Source organism: Eupeodes corollae, chromosome 1, assembly GCF_945859685.1.
Source record: "Eupeodes corollae chromosome 1, idEupCoro1.1, whole genome shotgun sequence".
Lineage (NCBI taxonomy): Eukaryota > Metazoa > Arthropoda > Insecta > Diptera > Syrphidae > Eupeodes > Eupeodes corollae.
In genome coordinates, this window is record NC_079147.1 from 76,349,442 (window position 1) to 76,372,860 (window position 23,419).

At 34.1% G+C, this 23,419-nt stretch overlaps 1 protein-coding gene across 4 annotated transcripts in view; it reads left to right on the plus strand.

The window, feature by feature from the left end:
- Nucleotides 1-23,419, plus strand: part of LOC129939952 (uncharacterized) — a 41,853-nt gene that overhangs the window by 10,432 nt on the left and 8,002 nt on the right. For 3 of the 4 annotated variants that reach the window (XM_056048150.1, XM_056048152.1, XM_056048153.1), the window contains exons 9-24: nucleotides 1,410-1,548; nucleotides 1,638-1,737; nucleotides 1,809-1,986; nucleotides 8,187-8,328; nucleotides 8,410-8,548; nucleotides 8,614-8,788; nucleotides 9,062-9,200; nucleotides 9,264-9,330; nucleotides 9,418-9,580; nucleotides 17,042-17,174; nucleotides 21,132-21,192; nucleotides 21,251-21,449; nucleotides 21,517-21,661; nucleotides 21,730-21,790; nucleotides 21,858-22,023; nucleotides 22,097-22,235. In XM_056048150.1, the coding sequence (XP_055904125.1) occupies nucleotides 1,410-1,548; nucleotides 1,638-1,737; nucleotides 1,809-1,986; nucleotides 8,187-8,328; nucleotides 8,410-8,548; nucleotides 8,614-8,788; nucleotides 9,062-9,200; nucleotides 9,264-9,330; nucleotides 9,418-9,580; nucleotides 17,042-17,174; nucleotides 21,132-21,192; nucleotides 21,251-21,449; nucleotides 21,517-21,661; nucleotides 21,730-21,790; nucleotides 21,858-22,023; nucleotides 22,097-22,235 (2,146 nt within the window). The remainder of the gene's footprint in view (nucleotides 1-1,409; nucleotides 1,549-1,637; nucleotides 1,738-1,808; nucleotides 1,987-8,186; nucleotides 8,329-8,409; nucleotides 8,549-8,613; nucleotides 8,789-9,061; nucleotides 9,201-9,263; nucleotides 9,331-9,417; nucleotides 9,581-17,041; nucleotides 17,175-21,131; nucleotides 21,193-21,250; nucleotides 21,450-21,516; nucleotides 21,662-21,729; nucleotides 21,791-21,857; nucleotides 22,024-22,096; nucleotides 22,236-23,419) is intronic. The other variant, XM_056048151.1, reaches the window with a different exon arrangement.

Genomic DNA, 23,419 nt, shown 5'->3' on the forward strand with positions numbered 1-23,419 from the left:
CAATTGAGAGTACAATTGTACTATCATGAGTGGCACTTGCATGAACGAAAAGGAAAATCTAGACGTCCTCGGAATGTGCATCAGCAACCACCTTTTGTGGAGCGATCACATACGCGACGTCGCCAAAAATGCCGCAAGATGTCTAGGTTTTTTAAAACGTTGTAATAATTTTGCGCTGGAAAAATTAGATCTTTCCTAACTCAATATTTCTGTTCATTAGACCTGGATAGTACTATTATGCATATACCAGACTAAAAAAATTATCAAAACAGCGTGTTTCCAAGGCTTAGAATGTTGCTTCAAAGTTTACAAAGCTTACTGTGCCAATAATAAACATTTTACCTTGATGGTTGGATAATTATTTCCTTTTCGTTTCTCGCACACTAAATGTATAAAAAAAAAAAACAAATTTACGTAAAAAAAAACTTTAAAGTTTATTTGGCTAAAATAATTAGAATACTAAACTAATTGTTAACAAATTTAATTTTTGTCATATAAGACTGCTCTTTAGAGGATGATTCTCTTCGGCTTTTATATTTGGAAAAGGTCTAGGCTTCCTAGCCAACCTGCGGACTACCCATTTTCATATATTGGAGAAAAGCTCCTATCCCGTTGATGGTTCTCCACTTCACCAACACACGAATCCCAGTTTTTATCTCACGCTTCTAAATCAGCGCGGGTTGGTCTCTTTTTGTAAAGTGGAAATGTTGCTTCTTAAAAACTACTCAACCTAAGCTTCCTAACCAACATTTCCACATTACCGCCTCTGTATCTGCAACGATTGCTACCAGCTATTATGTTTTGCCTTCTTTTTGTTGCATACTTTAGGGATACCCGGTTTCGGGTATCATCATTTAGCTTAGAAGATCATTTCATACGTTTTGATCAGGCTGAATTGATTTCCACAGATATATTTTATGTTCCTGGATTGGTACGAGAGCCAATAGAAAAAAACTCACTTGAACTTCAATCGAGATCAATGTTTCAATCTTTCACCTGCATTGGTACCTCTATTAGATAGAATAAAGCTGAATAAAAACGAAGCTAAAAACAACAAACACTACAAAACAAACTACCAAATGAGGCTATTAGCTTTGCACCGGTACAATCTTCGAACAAATTCCACCTTTAAGACATTATTTAATCTGTGACCAAAAAGTTTTTGTATTTTGATTTCTAAAATTAAATATCGCGGTAGGTCTGAAAAAAGCATTCGTTTTGTCTCGTTGCTATTTTGAGATTTCCTAGAAATTCCCTTATGCTTTAAAATTTTCGATTACAGTGTAACTACGAAAAGTTAGGTTACTACCAAATTATCACTTAAAATTATTAAACCAGCTTTTTTATTTCTTTTAAATTAATATTTTTTCCAAATATTCATCTATTTGAATTTATTATTTTTATCAAAGTCATTGATTGCAAAAAGAAATGGAGAACACTTCGTGATCTGTTTGTTCGAACACATCTAAAACCAATAAGGGAAGAAGATAAATCATGGAAACATTACGACCAAATGAAATTCTTGGTGCCGCATTTAAGAGAAAGAAAGTAAGTACCTTAAAAAATTATAATATACTTAATCATAAAGCTTAATGGACTTGAATCATTGTTCCTTTTTTGTGTTGTTTACTTTTTAGAAACGATCCCTTAGATCCTTCAATAAATTCAAATTCATTTGACAATTCAGTTGAAGATTTAAAAATTGAAGTAAACCCAAGTTTCGTTTCAGCAGCAGAGGTAATTTATTAATGTAGTTTTTTTTTTTTTTAATTTCGTTAAAAATTAATAAACAATTTTTATTTTTTTAGGAAACACAAAATGATGAAGAAAAAACAGCACAAGTATTAGATGAACAGAATATAAACGAGTTTATAAGACTTGTAAAGCGACATGATGTTTTATGGAATACAACCAACAAGAACTATAGAAACAATGAGTTTAGATTCCAAGCCTGGGAGGATGTATCTGAACACTTTTCATTGTCAAGTAAGTAAATTAGTTTGATTGACCATACAAACATACAGTATAATGTTGTGTCGTCATCATTACTCTGTAAAGAAGGCAAAAGCTTTTTCATCCTATTGCTTTGTATTCCATTAGTGTGATAAGTTTATATTGAACCAAACTAAAGATTCCAATATGATCGTTCTTGATCATACCTTGTTGTAGCCAAGATAGCACTTCAGGTTTCCAAACCAAATGCAATCGCAATCATCGTTAAATCCTTCTCCGACCGTAACTTCTTTCGAAGTTATTTGCCGTCAACACAATGTATCGAGAACCAGTAGCAACATTGCCTAGATGCAAGAAGTCTGCAAAGACGGAAGGACCACTTCTGCCGACTGTATAACGACGACGACGAACCGAATTCCGCTGTCAGGCAAGATGACCCATTTAACATAGACCAAAAAAGCCAACAATTCCGTCTTCCTCACTTAGACGAAGAAAAAAATTGCCATACCTAAGCTGAAATCTAACAAAGCCGCTAGAGCAGATGACTTGAATGCCGAAGAACTTTATAGGTGCTTTTCAGTGTGGTTTTATGAAATCGACACCTACCATCTCTTCATTGATTTCAAGGCCGCATATGAGAGCATCTACAGGAACGAACTGTATAGAGTCATGTCTAGGTCTGGCATCCTAGATAAAAGTGGAAACAACTTAACAAAACCTTTCGATGGCAAAAAAGGCTTTAGACAAGGTGATGCACTGTCATGCGATTTCTTTAATATCGTCTTTGAAAGAATAGTGTAAAAGTCTGTTCAATTACTGACATATGCTGATGAGCATTGTCAAAATCGGAAGAACTCAGCGTGATGTCAATGGGGCTTTTGTGAGCGGCAAAAATGGATTTAACAATAAATGAAGGCAAAACAATGTATATGCTGTCTTAAAGGAACTATAACACCGATGATTCGGCCAAAACGTTACCATCGACAGACGTAACTTTGAGGTAGTTAAGACTTTGTTTATTATTCTTGCTAACTGCTGTTTCTATGAGCTAAGAAAGCAACTGAGTAGTAAAGTACTCTCTGAAAAATCTGATAAAAGCACCATGGGTCGCTTCGAGAAAAGTTTTTTGCGGGATTTAGGGTTCCATATATAAAGAAGGTGAGGGAGAAGATGAAACGTTGAGCTAGAAATTAAAAACTCCAACCCCTGAGATGTTTGCGCCAAAAAGAACGCATACAAACTAATGCTCCGGACTGCAAGGCCTTCAAAACCGAGCCTACACAGTAGAGTGCGGATCAGGTGGCGCGCACAAGTGGAAAGTGACTTTACACATCTTTGAGTGGTAAACTGGAGATATTTAGGTAGGGACTGAGATAGATGGACAAGTTTGTTGGGTAATGTCCTAGTTCACACAGGACTATAGCGCACCTTCAGTAAGTAAGATCATTATTGGAACTCTCCTTATTAGAAGCAGCTTCAAAAAATTCGAATCTATGTATTATCAAAATATCAACGACATAATCATTTTGACTGAAACTTAGCTAAACAATACATTCTTGGATACGGAACTCTTCAATTCGAATTATCAAATGTAGAGACGAGATAGTCACTGCTTAAATTACATCAACGCTATAGGAGGTAGACTTTTGCTTGCCGTAAAAAATTGCTTGATATGCACTTTGGTTGACGACTTTCATCAATCTGATGTAGAAATGATTTATATAAAAGTTAAAACTGAGACAGGACAGCTATATATTATCGCCACACATATTATATACCTCCAAGCTCTCCTAAGAACGTTTATGAAAACTAAATTAATTGCATAGACAAAATAAACGATCAAATTGATCCACAAGACGAGTTACTAGATTTCAATCTTCCAAACTTGATCTGGACTAAACAGACGCATGGGAACTATCTATCTCCTATTAACATTTCCTCTACCAACGAATCCTTGACTATTGACAATATTTCCTCATGTGAACTAAGCCAATTAAATGGGATTGCCAACAACTTCAACAAAATATTGGACCTCAAACTCTTCTCTGACACACTCAATGCTCATATTGCTATAAATTCAGCCAATACCATACTTGTCGAAGAAGACCGACATCACGCAGCATTAGGCCTATCTTTTAATTTAAATGTATGTAGTGTTCCTAATTGCTCCAAAGAAAATCATGAATTCAACTTTAAAAATGCAAACCTAATGAACTTTTCAACGTGTTATGTAATGTTAACTGGAATCATTTGTTTGAGAACTGTGACATTAATGCTATGTGCTCTTAATTGTACTGTGTTCTCTTTATCTTTTTTTATGAGACCACACCATTGAGAAAACAGCGCAATATTTCTAAATCTCCTCCATGGTTTGACTCTTGCCTTAAAAATAAAAGAAGCAAGGCCTGGATTATATGTAATAAAAAGCTGATAATGACTTGGTAATATACAATGAGCTAAGAAATACAGCTGTGGACAACTAATTAGAAACACAAATTGAATTCACTTTTAAAGCAGTATCTGTATTTTTTTTGTGCAAACAATTTTTTTTTAAAATATATTTTTCAAACTTAAAACAATGTTTCCCAAACATAACATTTATTTCATATTGCAGTTTCTGCGAAAAACACAGCGTTTATTGGTGGAAAACTAATTAGAAACAATGAGAAAAATCATATCTTATTGATGAAATAAGCCGCCTGCACTGCTCTACGCGTACAGCCTTCCAAGCAGCTTATTATTATCTTTAATACCTTTGAAAGAACATCATTGTTAGAATTATTTTTGAGAGCAACAGCTCTTTTAACATCTGCACTTGAGGATGCCCATTCCAGAATTGTTATCGATTGGTCCCTAATGAACTGTTTCGTAATTCCATCTTGGCCGATCCTATTTATTTTAGTTTCATCACTCCACACTATGTACTTCCATTCGTTTGTTGTCCAGTTGTCGTGTGATCTTGCGAACTCTATTCTAAGATTACGTTGCCTTGCGGTTACTAATAGTTTCTTCCGAGAAACACGACCATGGAACCCAACATCTACCAATCTTCTTCTGATTATGCGTGGCCCTATCGGGACATCGAATTCAACCGAGAGTTGGCGTTGTATCTCTGTGGAGCTTATTTTTTTTTGGCCAGCCTACTAATTGCTCGATCTATTTGGCAGCTTTTTTACGAGGTACATTTTCAGCAGTCCCGAAGTTTTGGAAATGCTTAATTGCATTGAAAACTTTCTTTACAGAACAGTTCATTTGAGATGCAATTGCTCTATAGGACATTTTAAGCTCAAGAATTGCTATCCTTGTTGGAGGATCACAGCTCTTTAATTTTCCCATTGCAATTAACTGAAAATTTAAAAGTTATTCTTTAAAAACGTTTGCAGACAATTCAGAATTTTCTACTTACCAATGCAAAATAAAAAGATTATTTTTATTTCACCCTAATCAAATGTAATTTAACTGTTTCTAATTAGTTGACCAGTTGAAACGAACACTTTTTACACTCTACCTTGATTTTATTGTGTACTTTACAAAGACTTATGCAAAAATGATGTTTTTTTCAAACAACTATCTAATAACGCTTGCATTACACTGTTTTGGATACCGCTATTCTAGTCACACTTGATAAAGTGAATGTGGAAATGAGAAGCAAGTAATGTTTCTAATTAGTTGTCCACAGCTATTGACTATTCAGATATTCTTTATAATGACTTTATTTTAAACACTGAAACCGACATAAAAAAGAAGAGAAACAATTTAATAGTAAGATAAATACTGACGGGTATCCAAACTGCTTGTCTTTCAACAACGAACTCTGACTCTGAAAAAATTTCAAAGATGTTTGCAAACTTTTTCAAAGATGCTTTCGAAGTAGCGAACTCCTGTCAAACGCCTGAGTTATGGACCCTCTCACAAAATGTCCCTCATTTAAATTCAATTAGTCTTTGGATCTCTGAAGATGAAATCGTTCGCAAAGCTTCAGAACTTGACAATTGTTATAGCCCTGGTCCAGATGGTGTACCTTCTTATATTTTGAAAAAAATGCGCATTCTATTTGTCCTATCCTCTTCATATTCTTTTTATAGAATCGCTCAAATCATCAATTTTTGAAATTTGAAAGAGTTCGTACATAACACCGATACATAAAAAGGGTAGTAAAAATGAAATAAAAAATGATCGTCCCATTGCAAAATTGTCCGTCATCCCTAAGTTATTTGTGTCCATTATTTGTAAAGTCTTATCGTTAAATTGTAAGTCTATAATTTGTGACAGTCAACATGGTTTTGTTCAAAATAAGTCCACAGTTACTAACCTCTTTCATTTCATTTCTTTTTGTTTAGATTCGTTTGAAAAACGGAAACAAGTTGACTGTGTCTTCACAGACTTTAGTAAGGCCTTTGATAAATTGTGCCATAAAACATTAATGGCTGAAACACAAACACGCTTCAGCTTAGGCTTCGCCTGACGTTTACGAGTTCAGCCATAGGAATTCAATGCATGCTATCACAATGGAGCTTCGACCTCACGTTTTGTTTTACAATCGTAAGGAAAAGAACGTAATGTAACGTAATGTGACTCCAAACGGAAGCTCTAGTTCAATTATCTGAACATTTGCTTTGTCTGACAGCTCATCAGCTGTAAAAAATGTCAACAAACAAAATATTTGCTCTTTGGAGGGATGAAATAATAGAAATGTCATTCAAAGCAACCTCAAAGCAGGCCTAACGTAACGCAGACGAAGCCGAAGCTGAAGCGTGTATGTGTTTCAGCCATAACTTCCAAACTTAAATCCCAAAGCTTTAACGATAAATTTTTTAGTTGGGTTTCGTCGTACTTATATAATAGATCATACAGCGTAGTTTTTAGGAATGAGTGGTCATCATATTTTTATACTAACTCTGGCGTACCGCAAGGTTGCCACTTAGGACCTTTACTGTTTATTTTACACGTTTAAGACTTACCTTCCAATAAAACACTCATCTGTTATAATTTACGCTGATAACATTACAATTTTCAAACGATGATCTAAATAGTTTTCACGAATGGTGTTTTATAAATAAGCTTTTACTAAACATAGACAAAGGTAAATCAATGTGTTTTACATGCAAACAAAATGTTTGGACTTTCAATTATCAATTAGACTCTTCTTATTTGACTAAATTTTCTACTTTCTGTAACCCAGGTATTATTCTTGACTCAAAATTAACTTCTACAAATTATTATGAATGACTATATTTTTAAAAAAGCAAAACAGACACTCGGATTTATAAAACTGTTTTCACATGATTTTCGCGACTCTTATATTCTTAAACTTCTTTATATATCATTTGTAAGACCAATATTGGAATATGGCACCATAATATGGGTTCCCTTTTATTCAGTCCATATAAACAGAATAGAAGGAATACAAAGAAGATTCAAGCGCTTCTGCCTGAGTTCCTTCCCATTGTCAAATTGGCTCGAAATTCCACCGTACAATCATAAGCTCACGTTCATAAATCTTCCATCTCTTTCTTAACACAGAGAGTACATTTAGCTGTGCTTTATTATAAAATTAATTAGTGGATCAGTCATATCACTATCAATTTTGGAAAAAATTAACTTTATTTATAGCCGTACAAGTATTAGAAGACAAGTTCCTTTACGTGATATATCAAGCAGATCGAACTATGGTAAAAACAGTCCCCTCAACCAATTGATTTCAGTTTACAACAATAATTAATTTTTGGTATATTCCGTAAGCGATGATTTTAAACGTAAAACATTTAACATTTAAGTAATTTGTTTCAATAATTCAGGTTGGCTTTTTATTTTGCAAATTGCTTAAAGCATTGTAAATCTATAAATCTAAGAATAAATGTAATATTAGTTTGTTTAACGAATTCAATAATTCAAATCTTCCTTAAATCCATAAAGCCAATTTGACACGTTATCGACTAGATAAGCAAATACTACGATTAGAAAGAGTCTGATATTCCGTGAATTATTTCCCGTTAATATTATGAATAGAAAATGCGTAACCTAAAAAGTAATGAGAATTTTAAAAGGTCGTTGAGTTGATAAGTTTATAAGTTTTAAGTTTATTATAAAAAAAGAAAACATCGAAACAATTCAATGTCATAAGAAAATCTAGATTTAAAATATTCAATTGAAATCATTTTTAACCGATCACTTCCTTTGTCGTCTTTAAACACACGTTAAAATATTTTTTTTAAATTAATTATTGCTTTTAGCAATTGATGACTGCAGGAAAAGATGGAAGGCACTAAGAGACAACTTTTCTCGACATTATTATAAACCCATAAGAGAAGAAGACAAATCTTGGAAAAACTATCATGATTTGAAATTTCTAATACCACACTTAAAATATAAAAAGTAAGTTCAAAGATTTTATATTAGTTGTTTTTTTTTGTTTTAATTCAAGTTTTGAAATATTTTTTTCTTGCGTTATTTCAGATGTGCAAATGTCTTAAAGAGTCTTCCAAAAACACCAGATTTCATACAAAAAACTGAACCTGATCCTGAACCTGAGAATGTAATAATAAAACAAGAACCAGTAATGGAAGAAGATGAAAGTATGTCTAGTGATTTTGAGGTATTTTATAAACAAATTTTTTATATTACATCTTTGGGTAATTTACTAATCTTTTTTTTAAAAAGGATACGAGCAAAAATGATAATGGATTGAAAACAGCAGATAAAATTTGTTCAGATGAATTTATTGATGTGGTAAAGCAACACGAAATGCTATGGAACACCGAAGATGAAAATTATAAAAATAACGAGTTAAGAACCAAAGAATGGGAACTCATAGCGGTTCATTTTGAAACTTCGGGTAGGTTGTTGTGTTTATTTGCTTAAATTGGTAAACGCAGGGCACTTTGAAAGTGCTTTTTATTATCAAAATTATTAAAAACCCTGATTATAAATAAAATAACTTAGAAATTGAAATTTCCCTCAGGGAATAATTAGTTTGGTAGACAACTTGAAATCAATTTGAATGCTACATATTTCCCATATCCTAGTCAGTGATACAAATATCTATCTTTTTAATATCTCGCAGAACCAAAGTGAATGATATATAATTTTTGTTTATACATATTTGCAGTTGATGAATGTAAAAAGAAATGGAAAGCACTCAGAGATTCATTTGTTCGAAATTATTTTAAACCCATAAAGGAGAAGTATAAAAGTTGGAATTACTATTCCAAAATGAAATTCTTGGGACCACATGTAAAATACAAGAAGTAAGCCTGCAAACATTGTATTTTAATGATTTACTCAACTTTAAAATGAAAAACTTTTTTCAGGGATAAAAGTCTAATAGGCGATCCAGAATTCCCACGAAAAGACGAAGAGCCCTCCAGTCCATCGGAGGTAATTTTTAATTTATTTTTTCTATTATATTTAATTTTTGTTTATTGCATTGAAAAAGTTAACGTATATTTTTGTTTGCAAATAAAGCAGGATGAAACTGAATTAAACCCTAAAAAGTTTACAGTGAAAGAATTTGTTAATGAAATAAAGAAACACACGATATTGTGGGATCTCAGCGATGAAAGGTGTAGAATGAGAAAATATAGATTGCTAGCATGGAAGGAGATATCTGCTCATTTTAGCGTATCAAGTAAGTAAAACCTTTTATTGAATTTGAATTATAATTCTCTTGACTAAAATTTAATCTAAAATCATTAATTTTTAAACAAGGTTTTTAAAAATAAAAAGATAGAACTCTAGAGCTGTACTTTATTAAGTTCAATAGAATCATTAATAGTATATTAATTTTTATTGATATAAAAAACCTTAATCCAGTTTTGCCGTACAAAATGCGGACAATTGGAGTAAAAAATCGTGTTCTCCGTGAACTTACCTTTTTTAAACAAAAGTATTCAGCAGTTTTTTTGATTTTTGCGTTGCATATAATTGGATTTGCTTTAAATGTTGTACGATCGAGGACTGTAGAGGAAGCGGTACGAATGGCGCTACTTCTCTATGCGATTATGCTTCTTACCATAACCGTACTATTGAATTTATTCAAAGGAAAATATGGTAAATCAAAAGAATTCAAAAGAACAAGAAAAAAAATTGCTTTTTTCAAAATTCAAGTCCAAAGAACCTAGCAACAACTGAGGTGTTCTTCTACGCTAGCAAAACCACCGTGTAAGCTTTTTCCGTCTTTCCTACTTTACAGGTCTCTTTCCGAGCGGATAGAAAACATAATTTGTTCAGCTTGTTAATAAAAAATCGAATCCTGCCCCCTGCAACTACGTCCAATAGCACTCACATCCCTTTTTTCGAAGTCATGGAAACGCTGATTAATTATCAGCTTAAGAAATATCTCGAAGAACAAAAGCTTCTTAGGTATGTAGAAATGGTGATCTCAAGGCAACCTAGCCTGAGATCCAATTAGCGCTGTAGTGCGCCGTTTTGATACCAAAAACTCGTTTGACCTTTGATAGAAAGGGATAGATTGATAGAGAAGCTTCATAGCGATTATGTTAGAGCCATTTTGTCGCATTGACAGAAAAGATTAGGTCTCTAATCTTTGTCTCAGATAGCTCATCAAGTTCGTGAAAGAATGCTTTTGAAAAGCATTTCATTCTAGTGTTTGCCAAAGCAGTACATTTGCAAAGGAAATGGATTATCGTTTCACTTTCTCTTTTGTCACTACAACTACGGCTTCTCTGCACGAACTCCTATAGGCCAATGTCCGGTACAAACCGCAACGATCCTGGCTATGTCTTGCCTTGGCCTGCGAAGAAGATCGTTTGTACGGGTTTTGTTATAGGTGGGCCATATCTTCCTAGATATAATGCAGTTGGGTAAGTTGCTCCACCTTACTGTCTTTGAAGATAGCCGCATTTTGGTATTGGTTTGGGCTTTGTTTAAGTACCTTAAATGCCTCGCTTATTGCCAGCAGTTCAGCCTGAAAAACGCTAGCAAAGTCAGGAAGCCTAAAGGATTTAGCTACATTTAGGGATTCAGAAAAGATCCCAGAACCAACTCCGCACTCCATCTTTGAACCGTCAGTAAAGATGGTTGTGTCGAAACCTATCGACACAATGCCATCCTCCCAATCTTCTCTGGATGAGAAAATAACCTTAAAACCCTTACTAAGGCTCAAAGTATGAGTGCAATAGTCAGTGTCTACCGAGATAATATCTGAGGGACACAATTTCGTTGTGTTGTTGTGACCATTAGGTTTTGACAACCAGCTGTTTGATTCCTTCAGCTTAATAGCGCTGCAGGAAACTATGTATTTAATAAAAAGGTCGATTGGCAACACAGGCCTTCTTAACCCGTACTTCAATATTTAGTTTCCAGTTTAGATTAGGGTCGAATATAACTCCCAAATATTTTGCACTGGAAGACAATGAAAGGATTTGACCGTTGAGTCGAGGTAGCGTTAAGGGCGGTACTTTAGTTTTGGTGGTAAAGAGCAACAGTTCAGTTTTACTTTGGTTAACTCCTAGCCCACAACTCGTGGCCCAGTTGCTAACTTTCTTCAAAGCTGACTCCTTGATTTCACTAATCACAGAGGTGCACTTTCCTGACACCAATAGCACCAAATCATCCGTATAGGCTACCGCCTTCACTCCACACATCTCACTAATTTAACGATAATTGTATCCATGACCAGAAGCCATAGAAGAGGCGAAAGAACACCACCATGGGGCAGTGGCGAGGCGTGACTTATTTATAAATTTAAGTCGGAGAAAAATGAGGGACTAGAAAAAATATCAGAAATGTACTTGCTGAAAAAGATCTCCCAACTGAAGTAATACTATTCGGAAGTGTTAAAAACAATCTACTCAAATTAAAAACTTGAGGAAATGTGTCGCGTAACATGTCTAACATGGGTGCTTAATCTTCAAGGTGACGAAGGGATGGAGTTGTATGCAAAAACTTTAAGTTCATTTTTTAAAGCCTTAAAATCGAATATTCCATGAAAAATATTTTTTATACGGCATTTTTGCTACAAAAGAATCCTATTTCGATTTATTAAGAATGGTAATCTAAGAATACTAAATTAGTAAAAGATTTATATCTTGCATTAAGTTGACCTATAATATTATCTTTAATTTGTGTACAAAAATGCGTTTATAGCGCGTTTTTGAATCCGTTTCAAGCAATATCCTTTTCAATGGCGGTTCTCCGCAACCGTTAGCGTTTAGACTTTCGAAATTGATTCAAATATTCTCTATGAAATCAGAGCCAAGCCAAGCCAAGCTCAAAACATTCTATTACTCTCTTTGCGATTTCAACATCCGTTTGTTTATTTGGAATCAAATTGAAAAGAACACCAGAAATATTTGCTTTCTAATTTAATGGATAAGCTCAAAGGAGGGGTAGAGTGTCCTATTTCTACCACTTTTTTTTCTTTAAGAAATTAAGTTTCTCAAAGTCATTATTTTCATCTAACAGAAAATCTCTCAAACAGCAATCTATTCCTATAAGAGCCGTTGGGACTTTTAAGTTACTAAAACTTAAACAAAATGCAACCACATTTCACAAATCACTTCCAGTTCAAATTTTGTTCACAATTTTATTTATACAACTTGCACTGCAATCTGCCTCATTAATGTTAGCTACTTGTGCCACTTAATTAAAATTATAGTATCTTTCAGCCAAAAATAATTCCACTACGCAATTTTGCTGAAGTGGCAACCCCTACTTCTTAAACTTCATCTGCCGAGAATGAAGGAAAATATCAAATAAGTCCATAGAAAACGGGTTACGTTTGGCTTTTTTTCTATACAGAATGGATGAATTTCTGTTTGCTCTATGAATAACAAGTGTAGTGCGTCAACGTACTGCTTTGCTTAGGCTCAACCTGACATGCGCAATGCGTATTTCTCCATTTCCAACAATCTTGTTTGTTTTTGTACAAGCAAGTGAATTTTCAGATACATAGAAATTCATCGAAAGAAAAGCGGTGAACATCGGGTTATTTCTATGCTTAAGAAGCGTTGGTTGAATAAAGAAGCACGCGCCTAGCGAGAAGTAAAAGAGGAAACGGGAGAGAAACCAAATTTTGCTCTATTCAGCGAAAAAATAATAACCCGGCATACCTTTGAAGAAGAAAATACATGTTGATTAAATTATTGTAAAGTAATGTCGATGTCACAAGGGTTGCTGATGTATGGTTTGTTTATATACATGTTGCATGAAGTTTTTCTTGTTGATATTGAGATTTCCAAAAGGTTAGTCGATAGGAATCGACTTATATGGTGCCTTCGCCACTGCCATGGGGTGACAAAGGCTTCTTAATGACCGGCAATATGGCTTTCGTAGCAATAGGTCCACTAGTGATCCCATGGTTAATCTCACCGAACGGTGGAATAAATTTGTACATCGTTTTTGAGAAAGTAAGATTATTGCACTTGATATTTTAATCGATTCATACACGTTCTCTTGTCTGCCACTTCTAATCCATTAAACTGTTTCGATGATGACAGTACCCTCAGGTTTTCATATTCCTTTATAGATTCACATCCTTGTCCTTCATTAAATTCCGATCTCGACAACATTATTCATTTCAATGGTGTAGAATTTAATGCTTCAAAAACTTAATGCTGTCTCCAGTCGTTATCCATGAGCGGCACTTGCACCGAGGAAACTAATTTACTTTCAGTACGCGGTATGTGTATCACAGATCACCTCTCAAGTAATAATGACATATTCGATATCGCCAAAAACGCTGCAAGGTGCTAAGGATTTTTCCGACAAAGCCTTCATTCGTCCAAAACATGAATATAACTCACATTTTTGGGCAGATGCCCTTAAACTAGTTTAGGATCCAAAAAAGAGCTTTGAAAATGATGGACGATAGAACTATAACCGAACTTTTTACATCACTCGAACACCGCCGAAATATTTCATCCCTTCGTTATTTTACAGATATTTTTACAACAATGTTCTATTGAATTAGCCAGTTGCATTTCCCCCTCAGACTTTTCAGCCGTTATACTCACATTTGCAGGAATGCTCATAAGTTTACCCTTGAGCTCAATTTCGGACGTACTGTAAAGTATAGAGATTCTTTTTTCAACCACTCATCGAGAATGTGGAATTCTTTACCAAACTCTGTTTTTCCCTCCTATTTTAGTATTCGAAATTTTAAGACCAATGTGCGCCTGTATCTCCTTTTAAATCATTTCCTATTTTCCTAACACTCGCACTGTGCTTAAATGAAAACATGTTAAGGTTATTAATAACCCCTTGCGTTTAAACTTCCTGAGACCGCCCTAAGTGCTCCTTTAACCTCTCATAGCATTTCTTTCCCACCTCCGATACGATCTCTCTCTCCAATTCTCGCCAATTTGGACCTAAGAACAGGGTATTAATAACCTAATTTCATAAGGTCCCATATTTTAAGCCCCACTCAGTCGAATAAAATACCTCCTTAACAAAATTAAGACAACTGTTTTTATCCTTTTTTACCACCAGTAGCCAAACTTACGCAGCGAGTCAAGAAGATTTATGTGTATGTCCGTATTTTCCTGGCATTGCTGCATGACGAGTTAGATTCTGTTTTCTACGAAGGGAAAAACAAAAAAAGCGTTTTTGTTTCCATGATGATGATGAGCGGCCTACGGTTTGCGCTCCTTGCAAGGAAACCCTTATCGCAATCAAAAATACAAATTGTCTCTTCCCTCTTTTCAATTTCTAGCACGTCTGAATCTGATTTTGTTTCTGTTAAAATAAAACTTTTTAAAACGTCTGTTTACCTTATATCCTTCCACAAAATGCCTTTCCAATCTCTACTAACATAAGAATTTGTTGTTGTGCGATCGATCACTTAATAAAACAATGCGACCCCTTGATTAAATTTATATTATTTTGTGTTGACTTCCACCTTCCAAACCTTAAATGGATAATTTCAGACCACGGATTAAATTAATCTTGTAATGCCTCCTCGGCAAAAGAATGTATTCATTGTCGATCATATAGCTGACTCAACCATCAGCCAAGTGAGTGGCTTTCTAAATAATATGAACCGACAACTAGACCTTACATTCTCAACCGACCCAGATAACTCATCAGTAAATACCTGCCCCAAATTCTTTCAGCTATTGATTCTAATCGACGCATATTTGTTTTTAGTTTTTCGTTGAGTTGATATCTTTGTGAATGATGGAGTTGCTTTACAGGGATTTTTATTGCACACTCGGATTGCTGCTGTTCCAACGCAAGATCAGAAATGTTTTATTAGAATCGACACACAAATTAGCGGATGACTTCATTTATCTATTTGACAAATTTTTTTTGTAGTGAGTGAAGTTTTAAAATAAGCCATACCAAAATCTTTCGTGAACCTCATCAATTCAGAGTTATCAGCTTTAAATTTGTCTGCCGCTTTCGATTTATACGCCAAATCAGCTTCAAGATGGTGATTGTCTCGTCCTCAGTAACAATATCAATTTTCATTTTAGGAACTTCACACTTATGACAAGTATCTAATTTAGGCTTTTTAAATTTTAGATCTAATGTGTTGAAAACTTTGAAAGCGAAACTGGCTCATACTTTTCAGAATAGAGCCGAAATAATTCTGCAACAGATAAATCGCTTGGCAAGTATCTTTTAGAGGTATCTCTCCTAGTGTAATGTGATTCGTAGGACGGGAAGCTTTTTATAAATGCAATTATCTCATTTTCTTTCCCAGTTCCAAGTTCCCAGTATTTTTTAAAAATTAACTGCTGATTTTGAAACGTTATTTTTTCCTTATACTTATTAAGGCAATTATCCAATTTCCGTATAGGTCGTTCTTGGACAACTATCCCAGCTGTAGATATGTTACTTTTACCTGTGACTCTTTTTTCCTTGTGCTTCTTTTTTGACTGTTTTGCATTGTTTCCATTATATCCCTCTGAATTTTCTGAACCTGTAGATTCAAAGTCACCAAATAATAGGTTATGTTCCGACTAACTACCAGCAATCATCAATCAAAAATAGACGGCACAAAATAAGGATCACACATTGAGTCATCATCGTCGAAATCTTTTGATGTTTCTTCTTCAACCTCCGTTAAGACACCAGCATTTTTGTCACCAACATTCCCTTGATATGCTGTGCTCTTAAAATCTTGATTCTCCGAAATGTCTGTCACTTTAATTACATGTAAAAGTTAATGATTTCGATTTCCTATTTTATAATTTAAATTATAGTAATAATGCCTTGCCATTTAAGAGTTTTGCAATACTTTCGTCACTCATAGATGGTTCTGCAGCTTTGTCAATAAGCTGGCTTTGTTTTTTTAATGCCATTAATACAATTTTTCTTACACGTTCCATTTTTTTCCTAGTAACTGCGTTAATAAGTTTACGTAACTAGGAAAATTGTATAAAAATTAAACACACCATTAAAATTAGTAGTATTAAAAAACACGAAGCACTTCAATGTGAAAAACGTATTCTTTTAATAAAAACACTTCTGATATCTTTGGGTTTAAAAACACAACATTCCCGCTTAAGTCGATGAAGCAAACTGATATGCAGCCAACAATACAAACTTATGTTGACATAGGTTACGGTTATTTGAAACTTGTTTTTCTGTTAAACCTGTTAAAGAAAATGAATACAAAAAAAAAAACACTTTTTTGATTGATTTCAAATCAAAAGGAACCAATAAAATATTTACTCGAACATTTTTTCGAGATCATTTTAATGATAGCTTTAAATGGACCCTAAGATAAGTTCTAGGTTAAACAAAGTAAATTATAAAGTACCTTACCTTCATTTTCATACCAAACATAACACTCAACTTAACAAAACAGGGCAGTTAAGCCACCCAAAAGGGACATTTTGTATATCTCTGAGTCTAAAGCAAATCTTTCTAACTATTAAATGCAATTATTCAGGTTGCACTGAAGAAGGATCATAAGTCTACGACAAACATTTATTAATATCACTAGTATGCCCTAGTAACCAACAATCGACCGTGATTCTTTAAAAATGTATTTCAATTTAAAATATAAAACCATATAAAATGTATTTAAATTAGTTGAATGCTTTTTGAGAAAATGGTGGCACCAAATTTCTCTCTGATTTTATTTATATAGTATAAAGATAAATATGTTTCTTTTCAGCTTTGGAATGTAAAAGAAAATGGGCCACACTCAGAAGTGCCTTTATCCGGGAATTCGCTAAGTGTCCTGACAATGATACCTGGGGAAATTTCAAAGAATTGGACTTCTTGTTGCCGTACCTCAAGGCGAATGTGTAAGTTGAATTTATATTTTTTGTATACGATTATATGTACACATCTTTGAGGTTTCTTTAAGATAATCTTTATTCCTTTGTTGACACAATTTTTCCAAATGTATATTAAGTTCTATCAATACAACATTTTGTTTGTTTCTGGGAGGTATAAATGTTGGTATGTTTTGCGTGTACCGTACTAATTTTCTGACAATTTTTTCTTGTCGAAAGTTATTTGTTAAAGTTAGAGTACTGCAACTGAAAAAGAGCATTTAAAAATAATACACAAAATCACAAAAGCTTGAGTCATCAACAAATCAAAACACTAAAGCAGTGAAGAAAATCATAGGGTGCTTAATAATAATAACTGCTCAAAACTTAATTTTTAGAATAGATATTTCAATTGATATTAATAAAATACTTAAGATCGTGAATACCGATTAACAATCTATACTTTTGATGAGCATCATCTAAATTTAAATATGAATAAACCAAAACAGAAACTTTACAAGTACGAAGTCATCAGGTTCCAAAATAGAGGTAGAAAGGAATTTTGTTCAAACAATTCTTAAATTTAAAATAAACATTTCCATCATAGACTTTTTTCAATGACTGTCAACATTTCTCAAGAAAAAAATAATGAATCTTGACAAAAAATAACTACTAGATTTGAAGTGGAGGTACTTACTCCACTTACCCAGAGAAAAAACAACGATGTTCATAAGATGTTTTCACTAATCATGTTGAACGCTCTTATTTCAAAGAGACTTAAGTAAAAGCGAGTTGGGAGTTATACTTAAGCTTTGGATGTAAGATTGATCGTCTTATCCATAAAAGCCAGAAGAAATGGAAACACAAACATTTCGCAAACATTTTAGAGACATCGCGTTTGTAATCGTTAATGATATACACACCGAAAAATTCTAGATATCCAGTTTCCTTGATGTAAGTGCCACTTATGGATAGTTTCGAAGGTGGTAACTTGAGTCTTAACGACAATAGGTAGCATTGAGTTATCGACGTATGTACTTCTACATGATATGGTATTACCCAACACTTTATGTCAGAATTAAAAGAGTTTTGTCGTTGAAGATCCCCATCCGAAGACCACAGTTGTGAATCTTAAAACTCATTTGAAAAGCTGTGGGTACTATCGTTTTGATAACTTCCGCAGAGTTGGCTGCAGTTTAGAGGTATTTTGTTTCGATACATTGGGTCTGAAGTGTGTGGAAGCCTTTCCTTCCTTTTTTAATGAAATAAAAACCGAATCTCTAATTTGAGGGATTAGGTTGGGTTAAAGTGGCTGTCCGGAATGAAGTAGGACACACTTAGGACAGTTTGTTGGCCCATTGTGATACCACATGAATCTTGAGTCCTTCTTCTATGCTCTATGAACCCACTTGGAGTTCCCTATGAAACGTGAAAAACTGATTATATTAGTGTGTTTGAGATCGTTTAGTAGAAAAATTCTCCTAGAGCAGGGCAGGTATAGAGGAGGTGAAGAACTCTTTCCTCTTCTTTCTTGTCCATTCAACTGCTGAGAATACGCTTAGCTACGTGCCCTGGTTCCCTATTAGGCAGTGTCCGGTTATGACACTAATAATCGAGCTTATATGCAACCTGCTAAGAGATATTGTAACGAGCCGCTTTGCATGTGTGGGGTCGTGACTGGCATAATTAAACCCGTAGCTCAGCGTTTGCGAAGGTTCTTCGACCCTGGACTCATTACAAAAAAAAGGGCCAGTCTAGCATCCCGATGGTAGTGATGGGCATTCCCTGGCTTCTTCTCCTTACCCTTTCTTCTTCATTTTCCCAATCACTCTCTCATCCCCTTATGAAAAAAAGAAAATTAAACCATCATCTTTGTGATTTAAGTTTCATTCAAATTCCATTTTGTTCTTTTAATAAATATCAAGATGATTTATACATATATTTAAATTTAATTCACAAGATGCATATATGGATGTAATTCAATTTAAAATTATAATTCCCCTTCTTGTATACCCCCCCCCCCTTTTATTTGAAGCTATGTATATCTTTTTTCTTTTCTTTTATAAGTACACTTGAGTTAACCCGCACTTTTAATAATATATGTGTATATGTATTAGAATGAAAGAAAATCAACTTACCCGTTCCTTCCGCCGTAGTGGCCACTGCTGCTGGAAGGCTGGGTCGATGAATAGGTTATGTGGGCTATAAGCTTGACGAAATTATTCACGTTTAACTTCAAACAAAAAAAACACAAAAATTTAATTTTAACGTTAAGTTTATGTCAAAGCAAAAATATTTAAATTTTAAATAAATAATACAAAAAATATATATAAATATATATATATTATAATTTACTATATATATATTTCCGGATCTCTCTCATTTTAAAAAGACAATGACAAATAAATAAACAATTTAACAGACAAATTTTATTGAATTTTTAAATTAAATGCTATATCATTTTACATAATAAAATAATTACTTAGTTTTAAACATTACCATTTTATCTATAAATAGCTTTAAATATAAACTTTTAATAATACGAGAGTTTTCTTTCCCGGACCCTGTATATAATATATAGGTGGTCGAACTGAAGCAGGTTTTTCTCCGGTGCTTTTTGTCGGCGCCTAGACACATCAGGCTACCGGGCTTCTATGTCTTAGAAGTGATGAAGGAACAAGAGAGCCGGCCACGTGATTTTGTTGGAATTCTTTATATGATATGATCCTTTTTTAGAAAAACCTTGTCGAAGATAATCTATACTTCCGGATACCTTTCGGGAGCTTATTTGTTGGATTATTCTTTTTTTATTTAAGGCACACCAAATGCAATTTAATAAAATGTTTCCGTTAAAAAACTTTAACACTTTACTTAACAAAGTGGGTATTTAAACTTTTATTTTAAAATTTAATGTTGGCCATATGACCGAGTGTGAACTTTATTTGTGGATGCTTCTCTTAGGTTTTCGGTTTTTGAAAAGAGTATAGGCTTCCTAGCTACCCTGCGGACTACCCATTTTCAATTTTCAATTTTCTAGATAATCCAGCAAAGCCCCTATCCCATTGATGGTTCCTAACTCACCAACACAAGAATCGCAGTCCCATCTCACGCTTCTGAATCTAGCGGGGATTGATCTCTTCTTGTATAGTGGAAATGTTGGGTCTTAGAAACTCTACTCAAGCTAAGATTCTTAACCAACATTTCCACCTTACCACCTCCGTATCGGCAACGATGATTATCCGATAGTAAGGTTTTTGTTGCATATTTTAAGGATACCCGGTGTCTTAAAATGTAGAGTAGGCCAGATGTAAAATGTAGAGTAGGCCAGATATATTTCAATGTCTGCCAGGTGGAGATGTTATTGCACGATTAGTTTGACTGCATTGGCCAGTCGAATTCGTCTGCTTTACAATTTCCTGAACTGATATAATTTGTTAAAACAGACTCTTAAGGATTTAATGGCATCTTGACTCAGAAAGTCAGGATGTCAGATGATGATTTCATAAATTAGGTGGCTAACCAGCCCGTTGGGAACTAGTGACTTACAACTCTCAACGATTTCTGTGTGCGAATAATGTTGTCAGGGATGGAGGAGACCTACTGTTTTAAGCCGAATCCGAATGGCTTATTTGAGAAAGCACTTTTCATGACAAGAATTACTCTTGGAGGATTTGTCAATTCCTCGCATGATTCAGTACCCAAGAAAAAAGCTTCAGATGGCACAAAAAGGGTTTGAGCAGAAGACTTGATATCACGTTTTCTTTAAGCCAGGACAAGACTTCTTTTATCAGTATTTGGAAAAGCAGAAGGACATTTTAGAATAAATTAATATTTTTCGAATAAAATATAAAAACTCACCTTATAGTCAGCAATACTCATGCAAGATTTAATTAATAATAATTTTAATAATTTTGGTTATTCTAAAAATTATTTTAACTTGAATGTGCAACATAGACGATATGTTTTATTATAAAATTTGTATTTCAGATCTGCAAACCATGAACTAAGTGCTTCTGAATCTACAAATTGTATACCAAAAGACCATCTGGTAATTCATAAAACAATATTAACATAAAATTTAATAATTTTAAAAATAATTATCACAGATATCTTGTGAATCAAATGAAGTCAATTCAGACAATCAATTTAATATGCCTAATTCTCAAGATGATAATTGGATGGAAGTTTTTATTCAAACAATCAAACAACAAAAGATCTTATGGGATACAACGGATAGTAATTTTAAAAATGCACTGAAACGACAACAAGCTTGGAATTCAATTGCAAAAGATTTCGGTTTATCGAGTAAGAAAAAAGTCAACAACAATTACACTCAATTTTATTGTTATTTGATCATTCTTTCTCTTTTAAGTTGATGATTCGAAACAAAAGTGGAAAACCCTAAGAGATACCTTTGCGAATTTATATCATAATAGCCAGGACGGGACAGAAGAGAATAGTGAATGGAAATACTATAATTCTATGAAATTTCTGTGTCCACATTTGAAACATAAAAAGTAATTTAGCTCATTTATACTGAACATTCCTTAAAAACTAAATAACATTATTTTAATTATCTTATTAGACTCGGAGAAATCGGTTATGAAGACAATAATGACTCTGACTCGTGTAGCGCTCAAGCAGGGGTTGGTTATATCTTTTTCAATCTTTAGTCTCAAGTTAAATCTAATATATTTTGTCTAATTTTCACAGAATTTACATATCCAAAAAACTACGGCGAATGAAAAATGTACAATTAAATTCATCAAATCGATAAAAGAGAAACAATTACTTTGGAATTGGTCAGATGATGACTATAACGACACAAACAAAAAGGAAGAAGCTTGGGGACTTATTGCAAATAAATTTGGCTTGCCAAGTAAGAAGAAGCAGAAGATACCTCTTACAAGTGAAGCGTTTTTAAATGTTTTTTGATATTATTTTCTCTACAGTTGCTCGGTGCAAAGAAAGATGGCTGGCTCTGAGAAACTGTTATAATCGAGTTATTCTCAGCCAATCAAATAATCCAAAACATTCATGGAAGTATTTGGAAGAAATGAATTTCTTGAAGCCTTTCATCAATGTCGACACGTAAGTCCATGAAAACTATTTTATAATACAATTAATAATTACGAGTATTATGTGCTACCTTTTGGTCTTAACCTACAATCGTTAAAAAATATGTATACAGGGTGGAAAATCTAGTGGTTTATTTTTCAATGATATTTAATTAACATTTTAATATTGAAAATGTTACGAATTGAGGCTGTCGAAGTTAATTTTGTCAGAAGTGATGTGCCAACGACAGACTGGCCCTTACTTTGCTTTCAAAATTGGTTTTATAACAGATTCTATTTTAAGTGATAATAAATGTTCTATACACAATTTTCATAAACTACTCCAAAAAATATAGGGCCCACAAAGTTTTTTGGCTTTCGTCTGAAAAAATAGTTTTTAAATTTTTGTTTTATGTTTTATGAACAGGTGAAACGAAATTCACAGGTACATAAACCTAGAACCGAAGGCTGCAAAAACGAAACATCATAGTGGAACCGCAGTCAATGCTGAGGATGTGGAAGGACCACTTCTGCAGACTGAATAACGACGATGACGAACCGAATTCAGCTGTCAGGCAGGATGAGCCATTCAACATAGACGACGAAAGCCAACAATCCCGTCCTCCCGACTTAGACGAAGAAAAAAATTGCCATATCTAAGCTGAAGTCTAATAAAGCCGCTAGAGCGGATGGCTTGAATGCCGGGCTCTTTAAAGCAGCCGGATATAAGTTGGTTAGGAGCATGCACCAACTTATCTGTAAGATATGGTCGGAAGAAAGCACGCCCGATGAAAGGAACCTCAGTATTGTTCGCCCGATCCTGAAAAAGGAGACCCTCTACTACTACTCTACTTAACATCGCCTATAAAAACTTCTCTGTCGTAATATGTGAACGTCTAAAGCCTATCGTCAAAACCTGATAGGTGCTCATCAGTGTGGTTTTAGACCAGGAAAATCCGCAGTCGATCAAATATTCACATTACAGCAGATCTTGGTAAAACCAAAACAACACCAAATCGACACACACCATCTTTTCGTCGATTTCAAGGCCGCATATGACAGCATCTATAGTACCCGTAGCATGATGGTTAGTGCGTTGGACTGTCATGCAAGGGGTCTTGGGTTCAATCCCTGCCTGTGCCACCTTAATTTAAAAAAAAAAATAATTTTCGCGGGTACTGCCTTTTGCGAGGAATTGACAAATCCTTCAAGAGTAAT